We start from the raw sequence: 25,410 nt of genomic DNA, 5'->3' as shown, positions 1-25,410 counted from the left end.
AACCCTGGGGATGGGGCCCAGCAGTGTTTAACAAGCCCTGCAGGTGATTCTCCTGCTGGCTACAGTTTGAGAACCGCTGGTGAAAGGGTAGGGACTAAGTTGATTCTCTGAAGTGGAGGTGGGCAAAGCTAGCCCACTCTGCTTGTCTGATAGAGAGGCTTCTTACTAACACCTGGCTTAGTTGCAGGGAGTCTGTTCAACCTTTTTTCGTGAAAGAGATGTGAATGATGTACCATGCCATTATAATAATGGCAGTGCCACTCACCAAGTATTTATTTACTGTTCTCTCCCTGCTATGCACATCATATGCATTATCTCATTTTATCTTCCATACAACCCCATGAGGCAGGTACTATTCTCACCCCCATTTTCCAGACAGGTAAATTAAAGTTCAGTAATGTGAATGACTTGTCTAAGTTCACATTTGCATAAATGGCAGAAGCAAAAGCCACCAACTTTGAAGCCCTACGCATTTAGCTAGTATGCTGTGCTACTCCTAGTTGGCCATGATGTGGTAGTTGGTGTCTCTCACACTCAGGTCTCCTTGTGGTAGCTGGACCATGCCTATAGCCCAGGTAATCTACTTACCCTTGAATCTTTGTATCAAGGTCTGCTTCTGGGGGAACCCTAAGATACTGCCCAAATCACCGGTGCCCAGGAGCTGCTCAGCAATCCTCTCCCCTCTCTGCCCAGGTTCATGGCAACTAGTGATCTGATGTCAGAGCTGCAGAAGGACTCCATCCAGCTGGATGAGGACAGTGAGCGCAAGGTGGTAAAGATGCTGCTTAGGCTCCTGGAAGACAAGAATGGCGAGGTGCAGAACCTGGCGGTCAAGTGGTGAGTGTCGGCCTTGGTGGAGACAGAGAGGGCACCTGTCCAGTCTGGGAGGTCCCTGCCCCTTTGGGGTACAGCCTCTGAGAATTGCAGAGCAGCTCCGGGAGCCCCAGTGGTGTTGGACAGTGCCTTGGTCTGGCTTCCCCCAGAAGTAGACTCAGCAACAAAGATTCAGTTGTAAGTTTATTTGAGAGGTGATCCCAGGAAACTCCAGTGTGGGAATAGAGAAGTAAGGCAGGGAAGGAAGAAAGCCAATAAAGCCTGCATCATCAAGCAAGTTACTTCTGTGGGCAAGCATAGCTTACCCTACTGGGGACCTCTAGGACCGTGTGGGACATACCCCTTGGAGTGTTCCCACTTGCCAGTTCTCTGTCAGTCTTTGGCTGAGGGCTGCTCTTGGGGTTTGGTGGAGGATGATGCAGGGAATGCATCAGGTTCAGGAGATCTGGTAGGGCCCAATAATTTGCATTTCTAACAAGTTCCCAATAGATACTGACACCAGTGGTCCAGGGACTATTCTTTGAGAATCTATGCCTTAGAGCCTTGCTTCTCAAAGTGTGGTTATGGATCAGCACCGTCAGCATCACTTCGAACTTGTCAGAAATGCGGACTCTCAGGTCCTAGCCTAGAACAACTGAACCAGAATCTGCAATTCAAGAAAGTCTCCAAGGGACCCGAATGCACATTAATGTTTAGAAACAGCTGCACTATATGTGCTGTGTCTCAGCCTTAACTGTGCATTGCCATTGCCTGGGGCCTTTAAAAAACTGTTAGCTGGGTGTCAGCCCCAGAGTCTGAGTTAATTGGTTTCAGGTGTGGCCTGGACATGGGTGTTTTTAAATTCCCCAGGTGATTCTAACGTGTAGTCAAGGCTGAGAGCCTCTGATCTAAATGAGTGGTTCTCCGAGGATGTCAGTGCGTTAGAATGTGGATTCTCGCCTCTCTGCCTGAGCCACCTTCCTCCAGCCAGACCACATGCCTGACCATGTCACTTTTCCTGCATAAAACTCTTTACTGAATTCCCTTCCCTCTTGGGATCAAGTTGAACTTCATTAACAAAACCCAGAATGCCTGAACCCAGCTCATAGAGTACTGTTAAAGAGGCAGTGACCCAATTTTCTGTTGACCATCGACCCCTGCCATTCCTCAGTGCCCTATCCACTCCCCCCATCCCCCCACCCCAACACATACCCCATCTTGCCTTTTCAGCTCTGGAGGTAAGTAGCCAAGGTGCCAGGACCACAACCTCATGATGCCTAGGGCAAAGGCTTTTGCTTCCCCCATCCCCCGTGTCCCTTCAGCCCTCACTACTCTGGTGCATGCCAGCTCCTGCGTCTGTGCCTGAGAATCTGAGGTAGGGCCCAGTCATCTGTGTTTTAACAAGTCCTCCAGGAGATTCCGATATTCAGTCCAGTTGGAGAACCTCTGCTCTTGGGTACTCGTTGGTTTCTAGCCGAGATTACTGGTTGGATGGTTTGGCCATATACTGAGATGCAAAACCCAGGAAGAGATACAAGTTTAGGAGGTAGCAGGCACAACATTGGCATAGCCATAAGATGCCTCTACTTCTGGCAAAATAGGAAGTCCTCTGTTGATCCGGGGCCTTTTCCTCAGCACATGTGGCCCCATAGGCATGAGGAAACAAAAGGGACAGCCTAACCTAGGCTGAGTCTGGGGCTTTTGGACCTGCTCCCTCCCTTCCTCTCTGCTCAGCCTGGGTCCTCTGGTGGGCAAAGTGAAGGAGTACCAGGTGGAGACCATTGTGGATGCTCTCTGTGCCAACATGCGGTCAGACAAGGAGCAGCTCCGAGACATCGCTGGCATCGGCCTCAAGACCGTCCTGTCAGAACTCCCTGCTGCAGCCACAGGTACCCAGGTCCCAGGGATTAGGTACTATTATTATTTGTTCTAGTTTATAGTTAGAGAAACTGAGGCTCAGAGAGGTGAGGGGACTTACCTAAGGTCAACCAGCTAGTCAGTGGCAGAGAATTCAGACCCAGATCTACTTTAAGTTCATGGCTGTTTTGTTACTGCAGCTTTTACTTTTCTCATATAATTTTGAAGGGATCAGCCACTCTTTTTTTGCAGCTCCAATTTTAGTATATGTGCTGCTGAAGTGAGCACTTTGCAGCTCAATTAGGACAGGGTTGAATCTCTGCCCAGGTCTCTTACACTTTATAAAAAGAACACATGTTTCCCCAGAAGCACTCAGAAGACTTTGACTTGTATCTCACTGGCCAGAACAGGGTCACCTGGCTCCTCCTAGCAGCAAGGGAGTCCAGAAAAAGAAGTGCTTAACTTTTCCTGCCTCTCTAGTGGAGGGCAGAAGGAAGGAGAGGTTGGGTGTGGGGGGAGCCAGCCAGCAGATCGGCTGTCAGTTTTTCAGCTCCCTGAGCTGTTTCCTTTAGTGTGATTAGGACTCTGGGTCAAACCTGGGACCACTCAAGCCCTGAATTCCCTGGGTTAGCAGGATTCTCAGGGACATGGGCTCAGGAACACAACCAGAACAAAGTCCAACCAGAGGTAGAGGCCAGCCCTGTGCTTCACTGTGCCCACCTTGTGCTCTGTGCAGGCTCTGGCCTGGCCACCAACGTGTGCAGGAAGATCACTGGCCAGCTCACCAATGCCATTGCCCAGCAAGAGGATGTGGCCGTGCAGCTGGAAGCCCTGGACATCCTCTCTGACATGCTGAGCAGGTGCAGGAGGCCACCTTGGGCAAGGAAGACCCAGGTGGGAGGGGGAGCAAAGGGGACAGGGAAGGACTGAAGTCCACATAGTCAGCACCTACTGCATACCAGGCATACCAAGCCCTGTGCTTGGGGCTCCTTAATTGTTCCAGCAGTCCTGCAAAGGAGAGCTCATTTGTCACAATTTTATAGGCTGTGAGAGGTGATGTGGCCTGCCTGAAGTCACACTGTCAATAAATGGCAGAACCTAAGATTTGAACTCAGGTCTCACCATAGCTGAAGCTCAGGTGTGTTCATCTTTTTCCTCACCCCCTTCTTTCTCTTTCTTCTTTTGAGCTAATATAGCAGGGCCTTTGTTTTAAATTGCAATGCATATTTTTAAAGTATTTATTCATGCATTAAGTCTCCCAAGATTTAAGCACCTACTTCGTGGCCAGAGAAATGCTGGGTGCTGGACTAGTGCTGGGAATGTGGAGTGGCTCAGTCTCAGTCACTCCTAGGGAGGAGCTCACGGACATATTAACTGTGACTGGAGTAAGAACAACAATAAGGATAAGAGCAGGGCCTGTAGGAGCTCAGAGAAGGAGTCCTTAACCCAGCTGGGGGGTGGGGACACTTCCTCGAGAGGGTCCTGTTAGCTGAGCCTTCAGAGATGGACAGGACTTGGCCAGGCATAGATGGGACATAAGGGAACACTGGGACAGGAGAATGCCTTCAGTCCAGAGGATAAAGGCAAGAGAAGACATAGAGTCTCGGGGGTTGTGCAAGGCAGTCATGATCTGGAGTGTACTGTGGAGGAGCCTGAAGGAGAGATGAGACCCAAGGGCTGGGCAGAAGCTTGGGGCGGGTGACTAACCATCAGACTGAAAATGTAAGGAGGTCATGGAGGGGTTTATGGCAGAGGCTGAGGAGTGCCACATGCATATTTGTGTGTTTTAGGTGGATCTTCCTTTCTGCAGTGTGCACGGTAGCTGGGAGGGGGTGGAACAGGGCGGAGGGAGACTGGTTCAGAGGCTTCCCCAAGCAGGTAAATTCAGGTATTTTGGAGGAGACTCCACAGGGCTTGAAGTGGATGAGAGAGACAGAGGGGCACTGCTGTGATAGGGCGCCATCTGGGAGTGGGAGAAGGTGTGGGAGGAAGGCAGCGGATTCACTTTGGGGCATGTTGAATTTAAGGTGCCTGGGAGGGCCCCACTCAACTCAAAACTCTGTGAGGGCAGCTTCTAAGGCCTATCTTGCTCTATCTTGCTCACCCCAGTGCCCAGCGTAGGCCCTGTTACGTAGCAGGTAAACACATAAATAAATGAAACCCAGAAGAGAAGTCTGGGCTGGACAGAGAGATATGGGAGGGTGAGGTCAGTGTATTCGTGTGGAGAAAAGAAGAAGTCCTAGGACATGTGTGGGATAGAAAATACACAGGCCTGGTCCGAAGGTGAGGGTAGAAGCTGCTGCAGTGGGCAGGGGTTACCTTCTACCTGTGTAGAAACCATTCTCCTGTGTTGCCTTTTGCTTCAAGCCCAGAGCTCAGCTTATCATAACAAAGGGCACTAGGGAGCCACTTAGGAGATTAAAGGAGTTAAGCAGAGGAATGACCAGGTCAGAGGCTGATTTTAGACCACTCTGGTCTCAGTGAGGGGGAGGAGGGGGCGCGGACATTGAGGCAAGGCACAGACTTCCAAGAAATCAGGACAGCCCCACTGTCATTACCATCAGGCCTTCTCTCCAGGCTGGGAGCTTGGACACCTGGGTTCAAAATTCTGGCTTTGCATTTTTTGGCCGGATATCCTTGAGAAATTACCTTCACTTCTCTGCTTTCTTTCGTGTAATAATAATAAAGATGCCACAGATGTAGGGCTCCTTTCCGTTTACCAAGGGCCATTGGGTTGTCATAATTCTGAGGAGGAGATCAGGAGAGGATAGGGAGAGAAGAGATGACTGGCCCCAGTATACCCTCCTGACGCCCCCTCTGGCTCCCCAGGCTGGGTGCCCCATTGGGCGCCTTCCATGCCAGCCTCCTGCACTGTCTCCTGCCGCAGCTGAGCAGCCCGCGCCTGGCGGTGCGCAAGCGAGCTGTTGGGGCTCTTGGCCACCTAGCAGCTGCCTGCAGCACCGACCTCTTCATCGAGCTCGCTGACCATCTCCTGGACCGGCTTCCCGGCCCGCGCGCACCTGCCAGCCCCGCCACCATCCGCACCCTGATCCAGTGTTTGGGCAGCGTTGGCCGCCAGGCAGGTCACCGCCTGGGTAAGGGAACCGTACCCCTGGGCAAGGAGGCGGGGCCAAGGCAAAGAGATGCTATGGAAAGGGGCGGCGTCCAGGCTGAGAGGTTGGGGCCTGGGGCTGGCCACCTCTAAGGGAATGGGGTTTAACTACCTGGAAAGGCAAAACGGGGCTTGAGAGGCAGCAGCAGGCTTGGCCCTGAGCACCGTTTTGCTCTGAGCCTTACTTGGAGGCTCTCAGATAATTATAAATCATTCTACCAAACTTGAATAAAATATGTTCTGTCCTTCTATTTTAACAAATATACCTTAATAACAACCTGTAAGCCAGGTTTGAGTTTTTTAAAGTTTTTATTGGGAGATAATGTATTACAATAAACCACACTGTTTAAAGTGTACAATCCAGTGTGTTTTGGCCAAACTACCACAATCAAGATGCAGAACGTTTTCATCTCTCTCAAAAGTTTCCTTGTGCCCCTTTGTAGTCCATCCCTCCCTCTTCTCCACCCCAGGCAACCTTAATCTGCTCTCTGTGACCATATATTATTTTATAGAAATGAAATCCTGTAACCAGGTTTGAATTTATTCTCAAACACCTTGGCGTTCTGGAGTAGATCAGGCAATGTGGGTAGAGCTGGCCATGGTCTGCTCCTCCCTTCCCTCTGGCTCTCACAGCAAGAGACCTTACAAGCACACATAGGGACACCAGCCCACAGTCCATACTCTATCCAACCCCCACCACCACCACACACACACACACACATACACACATACACACACATCAAGTAGCAGCCACCACTTGGCCACTCTTGAGAGTATGGACCTGGGAAAGAGGTCTGCACGGGACCCAGACAAAGGTTTGGGGTCAGTGGGCAGGAAAGTGGGGAAGGGTGTGGCTGGAGAGGGGCTAAAGCAGAACCCTCCAAAGCCCAGGAATCAGGCAGGGGCCCCTCATGCCTGGTCTGTAAGGGCAGTTTCTGCTTCTCTCCTTTTTCCAGGGCTATAATCTAGTACAGGAAATAAGGCAAGGACAGGAGTAATAGTTTCAACAAGAGATGCATCTTATTGAGTGCCTACTCTGTGCCAGGACCTGAGTGATGCTCTTTATCTGCATCATTTCATTAGTCTTCACAAAATCTCTGTCTGGTGGGCATTGTCATCCCTACTATGAAGATGAATAGACTGAGGTCAGAGAAGTATTGTGACATGCCCAAGATCTCAGAGCTTATAGGTGGCAGAATCAGAGCTAGAACCCACATGTGTTTGAGTCTGACGCCTCTGAGTTGAATTTGCAGTGGTTAGGGCTGCGGGTTTAGGGACAGACTGAGCACTGTGGGCTAGGGGAGCCCAGGAAAGGGTTGTCCTCAGTGACCCACCCGATCCTTCAGGGGCCCACCTGGACCGCTTGGTGCCTCTGGTGGAGGAGTTCTGCAACTTGGATGACGATGAGCTCCGGGAGTCTTGCCTCCAGGCCTTCGATGCTTTCCTGAGGAAGTAGGTGCAGCGGGATGCTGGAAGATGGGGGCCCCAGAGTTTCATTGGGAAGTTAGTGGGGACACTAACTTTCCCTGCCCCACTCCTTGCCCTGTCCTGCCTGAGTTCACCAGAGCCTCCCCATTCCATCCTACAGGTGCCCCAAGGAGATGGGCCCTCATGTGCCCAATGTGACCAGCCTGTGCCTTCAGTACATGAAGCATGACCCCAACTATAACTATGACAGTGATGGGGATGAGGAGCAGATGGAGACAGAAGATAGTGAATTCAGTGATCAAGGTGGGTGGCCAATTTGTCATTGGGGCTGGAGGGCAGAAATAGGTGCATCCTTACTGGGATACCCCCCATCCACCCAGCCAAAGACAGGAGCCGTATTTAGTGCCCCATTCTGATCCCAACTGTTCTACAGTCTCCAGCCCTGCCTACCATAATCTAGATTCCTCAATGTCCCCATCTTTTCTGACTGCACAATAACAACAGTAGTAATCACTGACATTGATTGAGCATCTGCTGGTGTCCTAAACACTCTCTTATTTTATGTTCCTTACAGTAACCCTGGAAAACTAGGTATTTATTATTATCTCCATATTTCATACAAGGAAACTGAGACTTAGAGAAGCTATTTGCCTGAGATAACACAGCTAGGAAGTAGCATAGCGGGACTTGAGAGCCATGTCTGTGAGACTCCTCCACCTCTATACTGCCATCTCTACCCTTTTAGTCATGGCTTCCAAGAGACACTTGCTTTAACCCAGCAGAGTGAAGCTCTAATGGTGGAATGATAGACACTGATTGGGGAGATATCTGGATAGGGAGTGGATTCGGTGGCTTCTTTCTGTGCCTGTGGTCCTATGTGTCACTCAGATGGATGCCCAAGGTTCCTGAAAGCAGGGTATTGATGGAGGCAGGGGTCTTAGGGTCTGATGGCATACTTGGAACAAGATGGGATGATAGGAGATGAGATTGGATAGGCATGTTGGGGCCTCGAATGCCAAGCCGGGGAGATTGGGCATTTTCTTGTCAGTAACTGGAAGCTATGGATATTTCTTTGTGGATGGCATAGAGTAGAGGTAACAAATCATGATCCATTAGAGGGAACATCTGCTCAGCTGACAGGTTACATCCATGGGATCGTCCATATGGTCTACTGCGGCTTGTCCAGATGCCACCTCTTAGTCTAAGTCAGTAGAGCACTGTGGATAGGAACACACTGGCCCCTGAGCCTATACCTGGGGCAGCCCTAGTTAGGGCCATCCCTTCTGAGCTTCATGTGTCTCCCCAGGTGATAGGGGTGGGCCTTGTGGTCCTAAATCTGCGCTCAGTTATCCTGTTCCCTGTGCGGCCTTAGGAGAGTCTCAACATCTCTGAGCCTTATTATAGTCAACTGTAAAATGGGGCTCAGGGTACTCTGTGAGCGCTGACCTCTTGGGGGAGCTCAGAGAGCAGGAAGCCACATAAACACAGCATTTTCTGCTTGGAAGCCGGAATCAAGGCCCTTGAGAAGCTGGGGTTTGGGGTGGGGAAGAGGGGAAATGCCAAAGGCAGGCCCTGTTGCCTCTCATTTCTGGAATCCCAGTAAATGAAACATCACACAGACAGTCCTAAAACCAAAGGATGGGTTTTGTACCCCAAATAGATTCTCTGAGTCCTTACTGAAGACTTAGAAGTCAATTGTTATCCTGGTATAGTCAAGATAACAAAGTGTTTAGAGACAGAGAGAGGACCCAAGTTTAACTCCAGCTGTTTTCCTGTTTATGTAACTTGGGGTGAGTCACTTCCTTCTGAGCCCCATTTTTCTCATCTCTACAGTGGGAAAATAATCCCTGTCTCACAAGGTCATTATGAGGCTAAAATGAGATTGTGGATTTGAAGTGCTTTGTGCCATCCCTAGCACATAGTAGGTGTTCATTAAATGGTAGGTAACATTCCTAATAGGGTATAAATAATGATTGTCAGAAAGGTGAAGCACAGGCACAGCTCCCTCCTCTCTGTCCTGAGGGATACGTGGATGGGGCAGGCAGCTCCCTGTCTATCTGCTACAGAGTGCGGGGTTGCATGGGTATCTCATTCCTGTCCCAGAGAGTGAGGATGAATACAGCGATGATGATGACATGAGCTGGAAGGTGCGCCGGGCGGCAGCCAAATGCATGGCAGCCTTGATCAGCTCCCGGCCAGACCTGCTGTCTGACTTCCACTGCACCCTGGCACCTGCGCTCATCCGCCGCTTCAAAGAACGGGAGGAGAATGTCAAGGCTGATGTCTTTGGGGCTTACATCGTGCTGCTGCGGCAAACACGGCCCCCAAAAGGATGGCTGGAGGCAGTCGAGGAGCCCACCCAGACTGGCAGCAACCTCCACATGCTTCGAGGACAGGTGGGCATGCCTTCACCTCTTTCCCATCCCTTTACTTCCCCACTCACGACTCACCCTCCCTCCTGCTCACAACCCTTCCATCTGTCCATCTTCCCACCCATCCACCTGCCCCACCATCTGTCCATCCATTGAAAGTGTGAATATTGAGCACCTATTATGTGCCTAGCCATGTGTATCAGGTGTTGGGGCCTGGCAGGGAGCAAGACAGATGAAGGCCCTGCCCCTGGACCACACAGTTCTTGGGTCTTGCTGACTGATTGGATGTGGAGGGAGGAATAGGGAGGTGTCATGTGAGTTCCAGGCTCTGGCTGAAGCATGGAGTGCAGTTCCCCAAGATGATAGGGTATGAAGAGGGTGATGTCCAGAGTCCAGTTCTCAACATTTATGTTCGAGGCCCTTGGGTATCTGAGTGGAGACATCAGGTGGGCAGTCAGCACTCGAATCTGGTGTTGGTGATATGTATCAGGAGTCATTGCTGTGCTGACATCTGAAGCTCGGGGGAATGGATGAGCCCATCTGGGGCGAACCCAATTGGAGAAGGGAGGGGCCAGTGCTTTTCCCCTCGGGATGTGAGGGTGGGAGCCAGATTGCCTGTGTAGTTTTGAGCAAGTTACTTAATCTCTGTACCTGTTTCCCCATCTGTAAAGTGGGCTCAGGAATAGTACCTACCTCAGAGGGTCTGAGTATAGAATCAGGTGCCTGGTACAGAGCGAGTGATAGAAAGCTTGGGGTGGAGCCATCCTTTCCATGCTGGGGTCCTCCATGGGCAAAGCTCCCCAGGAGTAGGTGGGCTGTGGAGGTTCCCTGGTGGTCACTCACCTCCCTCACCTGCCTACAGGTGCCCCTTGTGATCAAGGCCCTGCAACGGCAGCTTAAAGATCGGAGTGTCAGGGCCCGCCAGGGCTGCTTCAGTCTCCTCACCGAGCTGGCGGGCGTCCTCCCTGGCAGCCTGGCAGAGCACATGCCCATTCTGGTAGCAGGTAGGATAGACTGGAACCTGGTATGTGCTATCCTGGGCCTCTCCAGAACCTGGACCCCAGTCCCCAACCCTCAAGGGTGCCCCTGTTCAGCAACCTGTGGTGGCTCCCCATTGCCAGCAGTGAAAACAAGGCTGGGGTACAGGCCCTACATCCTGGTTTTAGATGGCTTCCCTGGCCTGTGTCCCTTAGCCCTGGCCCCAGCCAAGCCCTGACCTCTCAGAATCTGCTGCATAAGAGCCCAGGTGCCTGGATCCAGCTCAGATGCCTGTGGGTGTTCCACTCCCGCACCCAGGGAAGGTTGTATTGGGTCGGGATCTATGGCCCGTAACCTCTGCCCTCACCCTGTAGGCATCGTCTTCTCACTGGTGGACCGCTCCAGCTCTTCCACTATCCGGATGGATGCCTTGGCCTTCCTGCAGGGGCTGCTGGGCACAGAGCCAGCTGAGGCCTTCCATCCGCACTTGCCCACCCTCCTGCCACCTGTGATGGCCTGTGTGTCTGACCCTTTCTACAAGATTGCGGCTGAGGCCCTGCTGGTGCTACAGGAGCTGGTGCGGGCCCTATGGCCCGTGGACAGGCCTCGGATGCTGGACCCCGAGCCATATGTTGGAGAAATGTCTGCAGCCACCCTGGCACGTCTCCGTGCCACTGACCTAGACCAGGAGGTGAAGGAGCGGGCCATCTCCTGCATGGGCCACCTCGTGGGCCACCTGGGTGATCGGCTGGGGGATGACCTGGAGCCATCATTATTGCTCCTCCTGGACCGCCTGAGGAATGAGATCACTCGCCTGCCTGCAGTCAAGGCACTGACGCTAGTGGCCGTGTCCCCGCTACGGCTTGACCTGCAGCCCATCCTGGCCGACGCACTGCCCATTCTGGCCTCATTTCTGCGCAAGAACCAACGGGCACTGCGGTTGGCCACACTGGCTGCTCTGGATGCCCTGGCCCAGAGCCAGGGACTCAGCCTCCCTCCATCCGCTGTGCGATCTGTGCTGGCCGAGCTGCCTGCTCTGGTCAATGAGAGCGATATGCATGTGGCCCAGCTGGCTGTGGACTTTCTTGCCACGGTAACCCAGGCCCAGCCAGCCTCTTTGGCTGAGGTCAGTGGCCCCGTGCTCTCAGAGCTGCTGCGGTTGCTGCGTTCACCCCTGCTGCCAGCAGGTGTTCTAGTGGCCGCTGAAGGCTTCTTGCAGGCTCTAGTGGGGACCCGTCCCCCATGTGTGGACTATGCTGAGCTCATCAGCCTGCTCACTGCACCTGTTTATGACCAGGCTGTAGACGGCGGGCCAGGCCTCCATAAGCAGGTGTTCCACTCTCTGGCTCGGTGTGTGGCAGCTCTTGCAGCTGCCTGTCCCCAGGAGGCAGCAGGCACAGCAAACCGCCTGGTCTGTGATGCCAGGTCACCCAAATCCAGCACAGCGGTCAAGGTCCTGGCGTTCTTGTCACTGGCTGAGGTGGGCCAGGTGGCTGGGCCAGGCCCCCAGCGGGAGCTGAAGGCAGTGCTCCTGGAAGCCTTGGGGTCACCCAGTGAGGACGTGAGAGCAGCTGCCTCCTATGCACTGGGCCGTGTGGGTGCTGGGAACCTACCTGATTTCCTGCCCTTTCTGCTGGGGCAGATCGAGGCCGAGCCCCGACGGCAATACCTGCTATTGCACTCGCTCAGGGAGGCCCTGGGGGCTGCCCAGCCTGATAGCCTGAAGCCCTACGCGGAGGACATCTGGGCCCTGCTGTTCCAGCGGTGTGAGGGCGCTGAAGAGGGCACCCGGGGGGTGGTGGCCGAATGCATTGGGAAGCTGGTCCTCGTGAACCCTCCATTCCTTCTGCCCCGATTCCGGAAGCAACTTGCTGCAGGTAGGGGCACAAGTGTGGGCAGAAGTGGCCTAGATCAGAAGTAGGCAGTTTACCCGAGTGTAGAGTGGCCCACACAAAGTGAGCTAGTTCAGATGATTGGGTGTGAGAGTTACAGTGTGTGTAAGACAAAGGCAGAGGAGCCATTAAAAACTATCTCCTGAGACTATAGGCCTCCCGTGGGACTCTGTGGGATGGAGGGGACAGAATCCTTGATAGGTCCCTTTAACAAAGAAAGTTTTCAGGATGCCACTTTTGTAATTTTTGGTGAGGACAGCAGCCTTGTGCTCCAGGCAAAGATTGACAAAAGCAGTTGTCTGAGGGACCAGAAACTGCAGCCTGTGGAGTGTATCTCTCTTGGGCTAGCTTGAGCCAGGAGCAAATAGAAATGTAGTCTAGATTGGAGGGCTGGGCAGGAACCAGGGGGCCATTTGTGTGGTTAGATCAGGGCACATCAGAGTGTTCCACAGCTGGGGAAGAAAGAAAGCAGGCCGGTGTGCACATGGGGATGTTTGGGTCCCTGAGAATGAAAGTCTAGCCTTCAGGCCTCAAGCTGGCTTGGTGTGCGGCAGCCCTTACCTGATAGGATAAGGGGGTGTATCAGTTCACATAATGTAGGCAGAGTGCTTGGTATAGGGTGTCATATCTAATTAACACTGCTGTCGTTGCTATATGGGTGATTATATTAAGCCCTTGCTGGGTTACTGGCTTTATAAGAAGCAGTTGTGTGGCCCTCATCCCTGCACAGACAGGAAGAACATTCCCTAAGGATAGTCCCTGTCACACTCACAGGGCTCTTCACCAGAACTCTTGAGAGGCAGTCTTGAAATGAGGAGCAGCCCTGCCTTTTGTAAGCTCTAATTTGTTTTTGCCTCATGCATGCTGTTGAACCAGCTACTGAGTTGGTCGCATGTCCTTTTTACTTTTTACTGTCGGCTGCTGAGAAGGAAGCTTAGAGCCAAATTAGTAGCCTGCTTCTAGAGAGTTCATGGGACTTCCCAGTTGCCTCTTTCTGCACGCCCCTCACTCTATTCTAGTCTCCATCTCAGGTCCCTGCGTTACCCTCATTTTTATTTTAAATTCACTTAATCCTATCCTATTATGCATATCTTCATCAGCCACCCTGAATCTTCTTAGGAGCCAGTCAGGATGGAAAGAGAAACAACAAAAAGTCTAAATTTAGTAGCTCTCACTTATACATACCCTAGCACCAAGTTGTAAACTTTCTCCTGAGTCTTGAATGTAAGGTCTGTATGATGGAAACAGCCTTAACCTGTGTGGGGTGGGGTAGAGAGAAGCAAGCAGTTTATTTGTTTTTCTTCCTGTTGTATTGATATAATTGACATATAATGCATATTAGGTTAAGGAGTACAACATAATGATTTGATATATGTATATATTGTGAAATGATTACCACAGTAAGTTTAATTAATATCTATCACCTCTCATAGTTACATTTTTCCCCTTGTGATGAGAAGTTTTAAGATATACTCGTCTCTTAATAACTTTCAAATATATAAAATAGTATTGGTAGCTATAGTTATGTTGTACATTACATTAGCAGAAATTATGTACTGATACCTGGAAGTGTATACCTTTTGGTCACCTTCACCCATTTCACCCACCCCCCAACCCCCATCTCTGGCCACCACAAATCTGATCTCTGTCTCTATGAGTTTGGTTCTTTTAGATTCCACATATAAGTGAGATCATATGGTATTTGTCTTTCTCTGTCTGACTTATTTCACAAAGCATAATGCCCTCAAGATCCATCTATGTTGTGGCAAATGGCAGGATTTCCTTCGTTTTTGTGGCTTAACAATATTCTTATGTATGTGTGTGTCACATTTTCTTTATCCATTCATCCATTGATGGACACTTAGATCATTTCCATGTTTTGGTTATTGTAAATAATGCTGCAGTAAACATGAGAGTGCAGATATCTCTTTGGGATAGTGATTTTGTTTCCTTCAGATATATTCCCAGAAGTGAATTCCAGATTGCTGGATTATATGGCAGTTAAATTTTTAAATTTTTGAGGCACCTTCATGCTGTTTTCCATAGTGGCTACACCAATTTACATTTCCATCAAGAGTGCACAAGCATTTCCTTTTCTCCACATCCTTGCCAACATTTATTTCTTTCTAATGACAGCCATTCTAACAGGTGTGAGGTGATATCATGTTGTGATTTTGATTTACATTTCCCTGATGATTAGTGGTATTGAGCACCTTTTCATGTACCTGTTGGCCTTTTGAGTATCTTTGAAAAAACTGTCTATTCAGGTCATTTGCCTATTTTTTAATTGGATTGTTCATTTTGCTATTCAATTGTATGAGTTCTTTACATATTTTGGATATTAACTCCTTATCATGGTTTGCAAATATTTTTTCCCATTCCATAGGTTGTCTTTTCACTTTGTGGATGGTTTCTTTTGCTGTGTAGAAGCCTTTTAGTTCGATGTAGTCCCACTTGTTAATTTTTTATTTTGTTGCTTGTGTTTTAGGTGTCATATCCAAAAAATCATTGCCAAGACCATGTCAAGGAGCTTTATTCCTCTGTTTTCTTCTTGGAGTTTTATGGTTTCAGGTTTTAAATTTAAGTCTTTAATACATTTTGACTTAATCTTTGTGAGTGGTGTAAGATATGGATCTTGTTTCATATCCAGTTTTCTCAGAACACCATATATTGAAGAGACTGTCTTTTCCCCACTGAGTATATTTGGCTCCCTTGTCAAATATTAGTTGACCATATATGCCTGGGTTTATATCTGGCCTCTCTATTTTGTTCCATTGGTCTATGTATCTGTTTTTATGCCAGAACCATACTATTTTGATGACTATAACTTTATAGTATAGCTTGAAATCAGGAAGCGTGATGCCTCCTGGCTTCTCGTTCTTTCTCAAGATACTTTTGCTTATTTGGAGTCTTTTGTGGCACCATACAAATTTTGAGATTTTTTTTTTTCTATTTCTGTAACAAAATGCCATTAAAATGTGAGCAATTTAGAAAGGATATTGAGAAGCATATGGAGCAGCTGCTGATTTATTTCTTTCACCCAGTAGGAAATGTATTTCCCTCCCTTTATTCAGCTTCTCTGCTCAAAAAGCAAGCAGAAAAGCAAAACTGAGATCTTCATTCTCAAACTAAATTCTTTTGGAATCCCCTTGACCAGCCTATCTGAAGTACAGCTGCCCCCAGCTTGGAGAAGACAGGGCTGAGGAGGAGGGCCCAGCCAAGGCTCAGAATCAGCTATTGAATTCTGGATCTGCTGTGTGACCTTAGACATGAACTTAACCTTTCTGGATCTCTCTCTCCTCTGTAAAGTAGATATTAATAATTTTAATAATTATTTTATTGTCAACCCATTAATAGAACCATCTTGAGGATTAATTAAAATAATATGTCTGAAAAATAGAATTCAGTTCTAAGGCCTAAGCAAAGATTTTTCTTTGGGTTGACCACTGTCTTGGGTTCTTGGTTCCCTGTTTGTATCCTGCAGTGTGGTTACCCTAGAACTGGCAGTTTTACTCTCTCACCTGCAGCAGGAAGAGTTCAGGGAAGATTCTAGGCTGCTAAGGAAAATGGTAGCATCGACTTCCCCAAAGATTACAGGGCAGGTTTCAAGTGGGGAGGGGCTTCAGTTCTGTCTCCTGTGGAGGAAGAGAAGAGTCTTCGTACCTTACGATCTGTGAGTATCTAGGATTGGCCCTACCCCTTATCACGCCACTGCCTCTTGCCTGCAGGTCAGCCTCACACACGGAGCACTGTCATCACAGCAGTCAAGTTCCTCATCTCGGACCAGCCCCATCCCATCGACCCCCTCCTGAAGAGCTTCATCGGTGAGCAGAGCATCCCCTCTTCCCCCAACTTTGTTTAGCCCCCTCAACAGCCCTTGAACTGTGACCGATTTTTCTTATACATTAGTCGAAGGGAGTTGGAGATCTGGGAGGCCACCTCACCCCCATGACAGCGTGGGGCCTGGGTTCAAATCCCTGTGCTGCCACTGAGTTACTGGGTGAGCCAGGCATGCCCCTTCTCACCTCTGAGCCTCAGATTCCTCATTGGTAAAATGGAGACAAGGAACCCTTATCTGCAGTTCCAAGGTTGTTTTGGAGACCCCATGGGTTATTGAGAGAGAAAGTGCTCCATGAACACACAGGCTCTTAGAAGTGGGAAACCACCAACCTCTGGCATGCACTGGTATCAGAGGGCACAGCTGCACCGGGGTAGAGGAGAGTAGCTCTCCAACTTGTCCCCTGTCCAAGGGGCCTTCTGGCCTGAGGAGCCCAAGCAGCCTTCATTGAGAAGAGGCTGAGCACTCATTCCTTTGGAGCTCTGCAGGATCAGGCTTACTTCTTCAGAGCTCCGAGACTGTGGGCTTTGAACTGGACCACAGCAGTTCAGGGAAGGCCACCTAGTGGACTATGGAGAGGTTTTGGAGTCTGCCATCCTTGAGTTCACATCCTGGCTCTGCCACTCCCTGGCTGTGTGAGAGTGGATCATCTCATCCTCAGCCATAAAATGGGGGTGCTGATCTCCACCTGCCGGGGCACTACTTGGTGTGAAACCAAGGGTTCATCAGGTGTGACCACATTCTGAATTGGAGAACATGTGCAGTACAGCTACAGCAATATCATCAGTAGCGACTTTATCCTGTGACCTGACCCAGTGGGCACACACTGCCTCTAGCCCTGATTTCCTCCCTTTCGCCTAAGCTGTGCTTGACTGGCACCCCCAGGGGCCTCCACCTGGGTGTTTGGTTTTTGTTGTTGTATGTTTGAACCACGGTTTTTGAGCTCTCATTGCATATCACTTTAATATGCTTTAATATATATCATCATAGTTAATTCTCACAGTTCCCTGCATGGAATGTAGGACTGGCCCCATTTTACAGATGAGGAAACTACAGCTCATAGAGTAGATTTGAACTTAGGTCTTGCTGGTTCCCCACAATTGTGTTTTCACAGAGAGTAGGGAACCTAGGAGCCAGCATGGCACAGTTGAAGGGCCTAGAGGCTGCCAGCCCTGGGTTGGAATTCCACTCTGCTGGGACACTGTTCTTGCCAGTGCATCACATTGGGAAGCACATAATGGCATTTTGTCTTGTGTCTGGTGATGGTAACTGATCACCTGGGTAAGGCGGAGACCTCCAGGTTTTTTCACTCTACAGTTACTCTTTTTCATTTGGAATGAATAAGTATGTTTTAGTCTGTTGAAATAACTTCTTCATCAGAGTTTGCCCACTACATTTTGTATCCATTGTAGTTTCTTACCTGAATCAGTGATTAGTGACAGTTGCCAAATAGTGACTTTCTAATTCCAGCATTCTATCCGGCATATATATCAGTTTGCATTCTATTCTCAGGAAGAACTTTTCCTTCTCCCCCATTTGTTTATTTATTTACTAATTTATTCATATCATTATAGACTTATGGATGGATTCCTGTTTCATCCAGTGTGTTATAATCTATTACTGTATTTATTTTGATTTTTAAGATAGTCTCAGATTTAGCATGTGGGAGCCCTTCAAACTTGTTCCTCTGTTCATTGACATGTTTCCATCATTCTTTGAGCATATCCATACTTTTTGGCACAATAAGATGCTCCAGTCTCATCTTTCCTGCCTTAGCCCTGGAATCAGCCATTTTTCCAAGGAGCCCCAATTCCTTTTAGTAAAGAATGATATTTAGAATCCAAGATCTGTACACTAGGTGTGCTCATTGCTACAGCAGACAGTACATACTAGGAAATATGTATATGTATGAATGTATGTGCACAGGCAGACACACATATGTCCATGTATAAACTTCCTATTCCGGTCCACCACCATAGGAGTTCATTCTAGCCGTCGCCCTTTCCATATGTCCTTCTCTTACAAGGAGAAACTCAGCTCCTATTATCTACAAGATATTTATTCACTTAATTTTGGAATGCAAAGAGAGTAGTCTGAGAATTGCTAACCTTTATCTCTGTGAAAAGTCAATATTTGCTTATAGTTCTTTTATCTTTAGCCTGAGGGCATGTAATCAGAATTCTTTGGAAGTTATTTGGGTGAGTTGTTTTCTCCATCATAACCTGGGTGGTTATGTTAATCATTTGAAATAGTTTTGTTGTGTGTTTTTTTTTTTATGGATTCCCCCATTCTTGATTTTATTTATTAATTATATAAAGCATTAACACAGTTATTAAGAAGTCTAAACTGTACAGAAAGGTATACTTAAAGAAGTGCTGTGTGACTTTAAGGTACTTCACCTCTCTGATCTTCAGGAGCCTCATCTGTAATAATATCAAGTTAACATTTGTAGGATCTTTGCTTTGTGCCAGGCCCTCTGCTATGTGCTTTATATACATTACTACATTTTAAATCATGAAAACAGCTCTACAGTATAGGTACTGCTATTACCCTCATTTAACAAATGAGGACATTGAGGCTCTCCAAGGTCCCAGAGCGAGGAAGTAGTAGAACCTGGATATGAACCCCGGCCAGACCTAAGTTCACATTTTCATCTGGACTTTGAAGGCTTGTTGTGCGTGATACAAAGCTCAGAACATGCTCACCCACATTCAGCCAGGTCTGCATGACTCGCATGAACCAGATCACCAAGGTGGGGGTGGAGGTGGTTTGTGTCTTGGCTGTGCCATCCTTCACACCCTCCTCTCGTTTTTCTGCCAGGAGAGTTCATGGAGAGCTTGCAGGACCCAGACTTGAATGTGCGCCGGGCCACTCTGGCTTTTTTCAACTCAGCTGTGCACAACAAGCCCTCGTTGGTACGGGACCTGCTGGATGACATCTTGCCTCTCCTCTACCAGGAGACGAAGATCCGCCGGGACCTCATCCGAGAGGTAACACCCAGGGAGGACTGAGTGGGAGCCCTGTGGTCTGTTGGGGCTATGGTAAGAATTAGGGTCCAGCTCATCAGATGACCAGGCCCCATGGCCTATGTCAAGTCCTGTACCTCTACTTCCCAGCTGTGTGACCCTATCAGGACAACCTAATCCACTCCGAGTCCCAGTTTCTCTTCATAGGCAAAATGAGCAAAATAATCATGTCTGCATCATAGGACTGTTGAGAAGATTCAGTGAGTTAAGTCCTACAGGTGCTCAGACAGCTCTTGGCACATGATCAGCACACAGTAAATACTGGTGGCTCTTGTTAGTACCCAATATTCAGCAGATGTTTATGGAATACCAGGCCTGTGTCTGAGTGCCAGGACTCAGAGCTGTACCACATGTGGTTTCTGCACCATGGTCTCCTGAAGGAGAGAGACACCCACTCTGCTGATTACTTAACTTATTTAGAGCCCAGTTGGCAAAGTAAGGATTTAAGGGACAGAGATTAAAGGTGATTTAACAGTTAAGTCATCACACAATGTAATAAAAATGTCTGAACCACCTAGCAACACTGCGGAGGAAGTGACCATTTAAAGAGGTTATGAGTTTTCCAAAAGAGGAGACATTTGAGCTGTATTTGAATGGGGGAGAAGGAGTTTACCATTAAGAGCAGAACATCATGGTTAAAAGCTTCAGAGAGACCAGGGTTTTTAATTCTGGGTCAACCATTTACTAGCTGTGTGTCCTTGGGCAAATTAATTAACCTCTTTGAGCCTTAGTTTCCTCATATGTTAAATGGGGTTAATAGTAACACTGGCTTCCTAGAGCTGTTATGATGCTTGAGTAAAATGTCTTCTGTCAGGCGCTCAGGAAAGAGCTTAGCACATCATAACTGCTCAGTAGATTATAATAATGATAATTATTGTTATTATCATTATCGAAGGGCATTGCAGGCTGAGCAAAGGCTTGTAGACTTGAGAGTATAAGGCGTGATTTGGGGACGAGACACAGGATTGAACAACAGAGGTATGGGTTGTGCAGCAGGAACTAGGGGAGGTATTCTCACACTCTGGGGTCACATCCTCTAACCTCTTGTCATCCTTCCCTCCTTCAGGTGGAGATGGGGCCCTTCAAGCACACAGTGGACGATGGGCTGGATGTGCGGAAGGCAGCCTTTGAGTGCATGTACTCACTGCTTGAGAGCTGCCTGGGCCAGCTGGACATCTGTGAGTTCCTGAACCATGTGGAGGACGGCCTGAAGGACCACTACGATATCCGGGTAGGATGAGCCCCCTGCCAGACCTATACCCACCCTATACCAAGGGGACAGCCAGGAACCACTGGGCCCACTACTTGTTTGTCCCCCACCCCCTACTCCCATGAAAACAGCTGTATTGTTCTTTTCTGATAAGAAAAAGAACCCACATTTTAAAACACCTTTGTGGGAGTCTATGCTGGCAAGCTCTCTGGAGGATGGTTTGGCAATAACTAGAAAAATTTATAATGCTCACACACCCTTTGACCCAGCAATTACATTTCCATGAACAGAGCTTTGGACCGACTCCTACATGTGCAGTGTTTCATGTTCAAGATGGTTCTTCACAGATTTCTAGAAATTGGAAAAAGCTGGCAGCTACCTAAATGTGCACTTATGGAGAACTGGCTCAATAAGCTGGGCACTTCAGTCATGGAATCCTAGCAGCATTAAAAAAAGTGAGCCAGATCTCTGTGTACTGATGTGAAAGATGGCCAAGACCCACTGAGTGGTAAAAAGCGAGTTGTTTTTATGGGTTTTTCTCATGCTTGAGCAAGTCTTCCTTTTTTCTCTCCCTCTGGCTACATGTCCTTCTTGCCCACTGTCCAGGGAGCACAGGACAAGGCCTGGACATCAGTTCAAACTTTGGACCCCTATGTGCAGGCCCCCTTTGGTGCTGAGGAGGGTGGATGTGTCATCTGTTGAGCAACCTACAGTTATCTCATCCAGCCTTCATATTAACCTTTGGAGAGTGAGTTTATGATGCCCCATGTACAGAGGACACACCAGAGACCTGGCTAGTTCAGGAGCACAAGTAGGAAGTGGAGGTGCCATGGGTTATATAGCTCATGATTTCTAATGGCATGTTCTTTGCTTCTCTGCCTGTCTTCCTCCTTTGCTGTGGGGCGTGTGGGGATCAGGGCAGGTTAGATAGCTGGTGGGGATGAGTAGGCTGTATAAATTTCAACCACCCTTTATAATGTGTATCATTTATAGGGACTTTACCATTTTTAAAAGAAGTCACCATTATTTGCCTGCAGGCTGAATCCAGGCCTGTAGCCATGGTTAGTTGGCTCACAGTTTATTTGTTTTTTTGTCTTTTTAAGTTAGGTGCCAACATTTAAAAATTGAAAGATTTTACATGAAAATCAGGGTTTCTTTTGAAAACAGTCTTTCACCCGTGAGGCCAAATTCACACCTAGCCACAGTTGGCTGGAGGTGAGTAGCTGCTGTTTGGAGCATGGACTCCTTACTCCTTCTCAGTTCCCATCTGGCCCTTCACTCATGGATAGTACCTGCCTGGCCCTGTGGGCATCTGAGTTTGAGAACTGCCCGCTCCCTCGTGCCTCTTCTGATTTGATTCTCCTCAGGACAACCAGTTGTAGTTGGCATAATTGACATTACCATTCAGATTATACAGATGAGGAAACTGAGGTCCAGAGAGGGAGAGATTCAGGCAGGGGCCCAGGCAGGAATTAGTGTGAGTTTGGATTTGAGCTCCATGTGTTGGGCCCAGCACCTCTGCTCTCCCTCAGGACCTGCTCCTTTTTGTCCTGGGTCATTTCACCAAGAACTCTTATCTCTTTCCTCCTGGGCAGATGTTGACCTTCATCATGCTTGCACGATTGGCCACCTTGTGTCCTGCACCCGTCCTGCAGAGGGTGGACCGGCTCATTGAGCCACTCAGGGCCACCTGCACCGCCAAGGTAAGCCCTCTGCTCTGTGCACACCTGCCGGGTCCCCCACAAATGGTTCATAGCTATCATTTACTGAGAACTTCCTGTGGTACAGGTGGTGTGGGAAGTGCTTCATTTAATCATCATCGTCCTATAAAGTACTTCTTAATTACACCTTAATCTTACTATTGTATACACAGGGGAACAGAGGCGCAGAGCGAAGTTGTTGACAGGCTGCATGGCTAGTAAATTGCAGAACTGGGACTCAAACTCAGCTCTCTTTTATCCATTAAATATTTCTTGGGTGCTGGGCTTTGTGCAAGGTACTAGAGATACAACACTAAACATGATGGGCACTCCTTTCACATCCTAATCCCTGAGTCAGACTCCTAGAAATCATTGACTGACTGATGTGGGGCAGAGTTGCTGCTAAATTGGAGTGCCTCAACGGCCAGGGGAGGGATCTGGGGCAGAAGTCTTCATGGAAAGCTGCACTGTTGGGAACAGAGCCTGGCACAGCCAGGGTACCCAGTAAAATACCTGTTGAATAAAAGAGATAATTTAGGTTTTGGAAAGGTAAAAGAAATTAGACGAAGAGGGCAGAGTATTTTAGATTGGAGCTTAAAGAGAAGAGATACCTATGGAGCAGTAATTTTTTAAGTAGCAAAATCTACCCCCCCCTCCAAAAAAAAAGAAATCTTATGTGGATAAATTACAATTGATAATTAATAGAAACCTGCTTTGTGTGTTTTGATTTTTAACATGCTTAGAATGAAGTCAATCAAATAAAACGGTGGTTCTGCAGGGCCTTTGAGCTCTTGACAGTCTCAGTGGCCAAATCATTTCTAGTTTTCTTTGAACCATATGGTGGCATGGAGAAAAATCCTAATTCATAGGGAGGAGCTGAAAATAGCATTGCAGTGTCAGGACACTCTTCATTCACTTTGATCTGAGGCCTACACAAAAGCCACTCAGTCTGGCTGCTCAGAGGATGTTGTTGAGCATCCTGACGCGAGACAATCTCTCACCCACAATTCGGAAACCTACAAAGCTCCGGAAGCAAAAAGCTTTTTAGTAACTTGTTTGGCAACAAAACTTAATTTGAACTGGCATGAGACTGTTTATGACCTTTATTTTCTTATTGTGGTATTCATAATATTCTTACATATTCCCATAAATTTAGTGGGGGAAAGTGTTTTTGATAATAGGGTATTGTACCAGACCCATGTTATCACCTTTCTAAAACACCCAAAACTCCTGAATTCCAAAAGAACATCTGGCCCCAAGAGTTTCCCAGAAGAGGGTAGGGACTTGTTAAGTCTTTTAATCCTCATAGCAGCCTTATGAAGAGGCTCTTATAGACAGGGAACTAAGGGGCAAAAAGGTGATTGCCCGAAGTCACAGCTCTCACAGGGCAGTGCCATTTGAACCCAGAGCTGTCCAACCCCAATACCAAGAACTGTCCAGTACCAAGCTCTTCACCAGATTCTTTAGGGGGAAGAGCCTAGTGTTGTCTGGGTTGTCACAGAGGCCCTTTATTCCCTAAGCAGTGGGGAAATTCCTGAGATTCTCTAAGTGGGAAAGGGTGGGGGATGAGGAAACAAATCAGTTAAGGCAGTTTTGGATATTTACTCTCCAGCTGCATCTACAGAATGGACTGCAGAGGACCCGCTTAAAGACTATCAGTGATCTTTAATTAAGTCCTGTGGTACCAAGAGCCGTTTTAAACAAAGAGATAGCCAAATACTTTTTGTCAGGGGGAGATTAAGTGAACACTTAATAGCAATTGTCACCATCAATTACCAAAAATAAAATTAATTTAGATTGGTCAGAGGCCTTTAGGTGACTTTGAAGCTGACTAAAATGACAACTGCCCTCTTGGAAAATCAGCCAGTGTAAAAGCCCAGAGGTGGAAGAAACTCAAGAGGCTAGATAGAACCAGACTGTGAAGGAGAGGAGTGTGTATTTGAGCTTACAAAGATTATAGGTAGTTGACAGGAAGCCCTTTGGAGGCCTGGCTCAATGAAGGATGGCTCATTGTTTCCCGCTTTAGGTCAAAGCTGGTTCTGTGAAGCAGGAGTTTGAGAAGCAAGATGAACTGAAACGCTCTGCAATGAGGGCAGTGGCCGCCTTGCTGACCATCCCAGAAGTGGGGAAAAGCCCCATCATGGCTGACTTCTCTTCCCAAATCAGATCCAACCCTGAACTTGCTGTCCTCTTTGAAAGCATCCAGAAGGATTCTGCTTCCGTCCCCAGCACAGACTCAATGGAACTCAGCTAGTCAGCCCCCAAATGGGCGCTTCCTCAAGAGAAGGGCGTCCTCCCAAGGCTGAGGCCTCACCTTCCCACCACCAAAGGCCACAGGCCTTTACTTATGACCTTTCTTGATCTCCCTGGGGGCCCTCCTGCTCCTGTTCAGAGCTTACAGTGCCTTCACCAGGGACCCCAACACATAGGCCCCAAGCTGAAGCTCCAAGGCTGTCAAAAGTTGGGCCCTTTTAACTCAGGATAGTAATTCAAAGCAACAGGACATAATCTTCCAGGCCTCCCACACAAAGATTGATGTGACTTCACACTGGTCTGTCTGGTTCTTTTAAGCTGGCAAGTCCCTGCCTCACAGAGCACTTAACATTGACATCGTCTCATGCTCACAGCTGCTGGGAGGCAGCAGGCTGGCCTGCCTTCCCACTAGTGTCCCAGATTTGTCACTAATTTCATTTTTTCAATTCACTTGATTTGATCATCTGCCAAAAATTAGTGCTTTGGCTGGGTATCTTAAAAACTCAGGTACTTCTGAGTTAGCCACATTTTAGAATTAAAAAAAGAAATGCTTTTTCATTGGCAGTGATGAATCAGAAATCTTGTTTTCTTGCAGGGGGAGGGGGTGGGTAGGGAATTAGGGCTAATGTGTTTCTTTAATTTATGTGGCAAACAGGGAAACAGGAAAGCATGTAAGTACAAACCATCTTTCATGCCACCACACCTAGGCATAACCAGTTGGTCTGTCCTAAGGAAGGTTTTGAACATGTAGTTTTTAGTATTGAGGACAGAGAATTAAGTGACAAGCAAAAGAATTTTCTGTGCTAGGTTAATAAAAGATCCTAAATTGTAACTATTTTCTCTGCATAATTCCTCTACTTAGTAGTCACCCCAGTATCAGTATGTCCCAAGTCAACCTAGTCATGAAAATGACCAACAACTTATTCAACGA

General features: G+C 48.2%; 1 protein-coding gene across 1 annotated transcript; it reads left to right on the top strand.

Moving 5' to 3' along the window:
• Positions 1-688: 688 nt before the first annotated feature.
• On the top strand, positions 689-25,311 carry CAND2 (cullin associated and neddylation dissociated 2 (putative)). Its single transcript, XM_011370542.2, has 14 exons — positions 689-837; positions 2,548-2,702; positions 3,407-3,530; positions 5,500-5,765; positions 7,129-7,234; positions 7,371-7,513; positions 9,314-9,606; positions 10,445-10,586; positions 10,935-12,437; positions 16,181-16,276; positions 19,111-19,280; positions 20,383-20,547; positions 22,122-22,229; positions 24,253-25,311. Exons 1-14 carry the CDS (start codon positions 698-700, stop codon positions 24,478-24,480), a joined length of 3,639 nt encoding a protein of 1,212 aa, XP_011368844.1. The 5' UTR covers positions 689-697; the 3' UTR covers positions 24,481-25,311.
• The last annotated feature ends 99 nt before the right edge of the window (positions 25,312-25,410 follow it).

Source organism: Pteropus vampyrus, unplaced genomic scaffold (genome assembly GCF_000151845.1).
Source record: "Pteropus vampyrus isolate Shadow unplaced genomic scaffold, Pvam_2.0 Scaffold171, whole genome shotgun sequence".
NCBI lineage: Eukaryota > Metazoa > Chordata > Mammalia > Chiroptera > Pteropodidae > Pteropus > Pteropus vampyrus.
The sequence above is the reverse complement of the archived record's forward strand: the minus strand, read 5'-3'. Positions and strand labels throughout refer to the sequence as shown.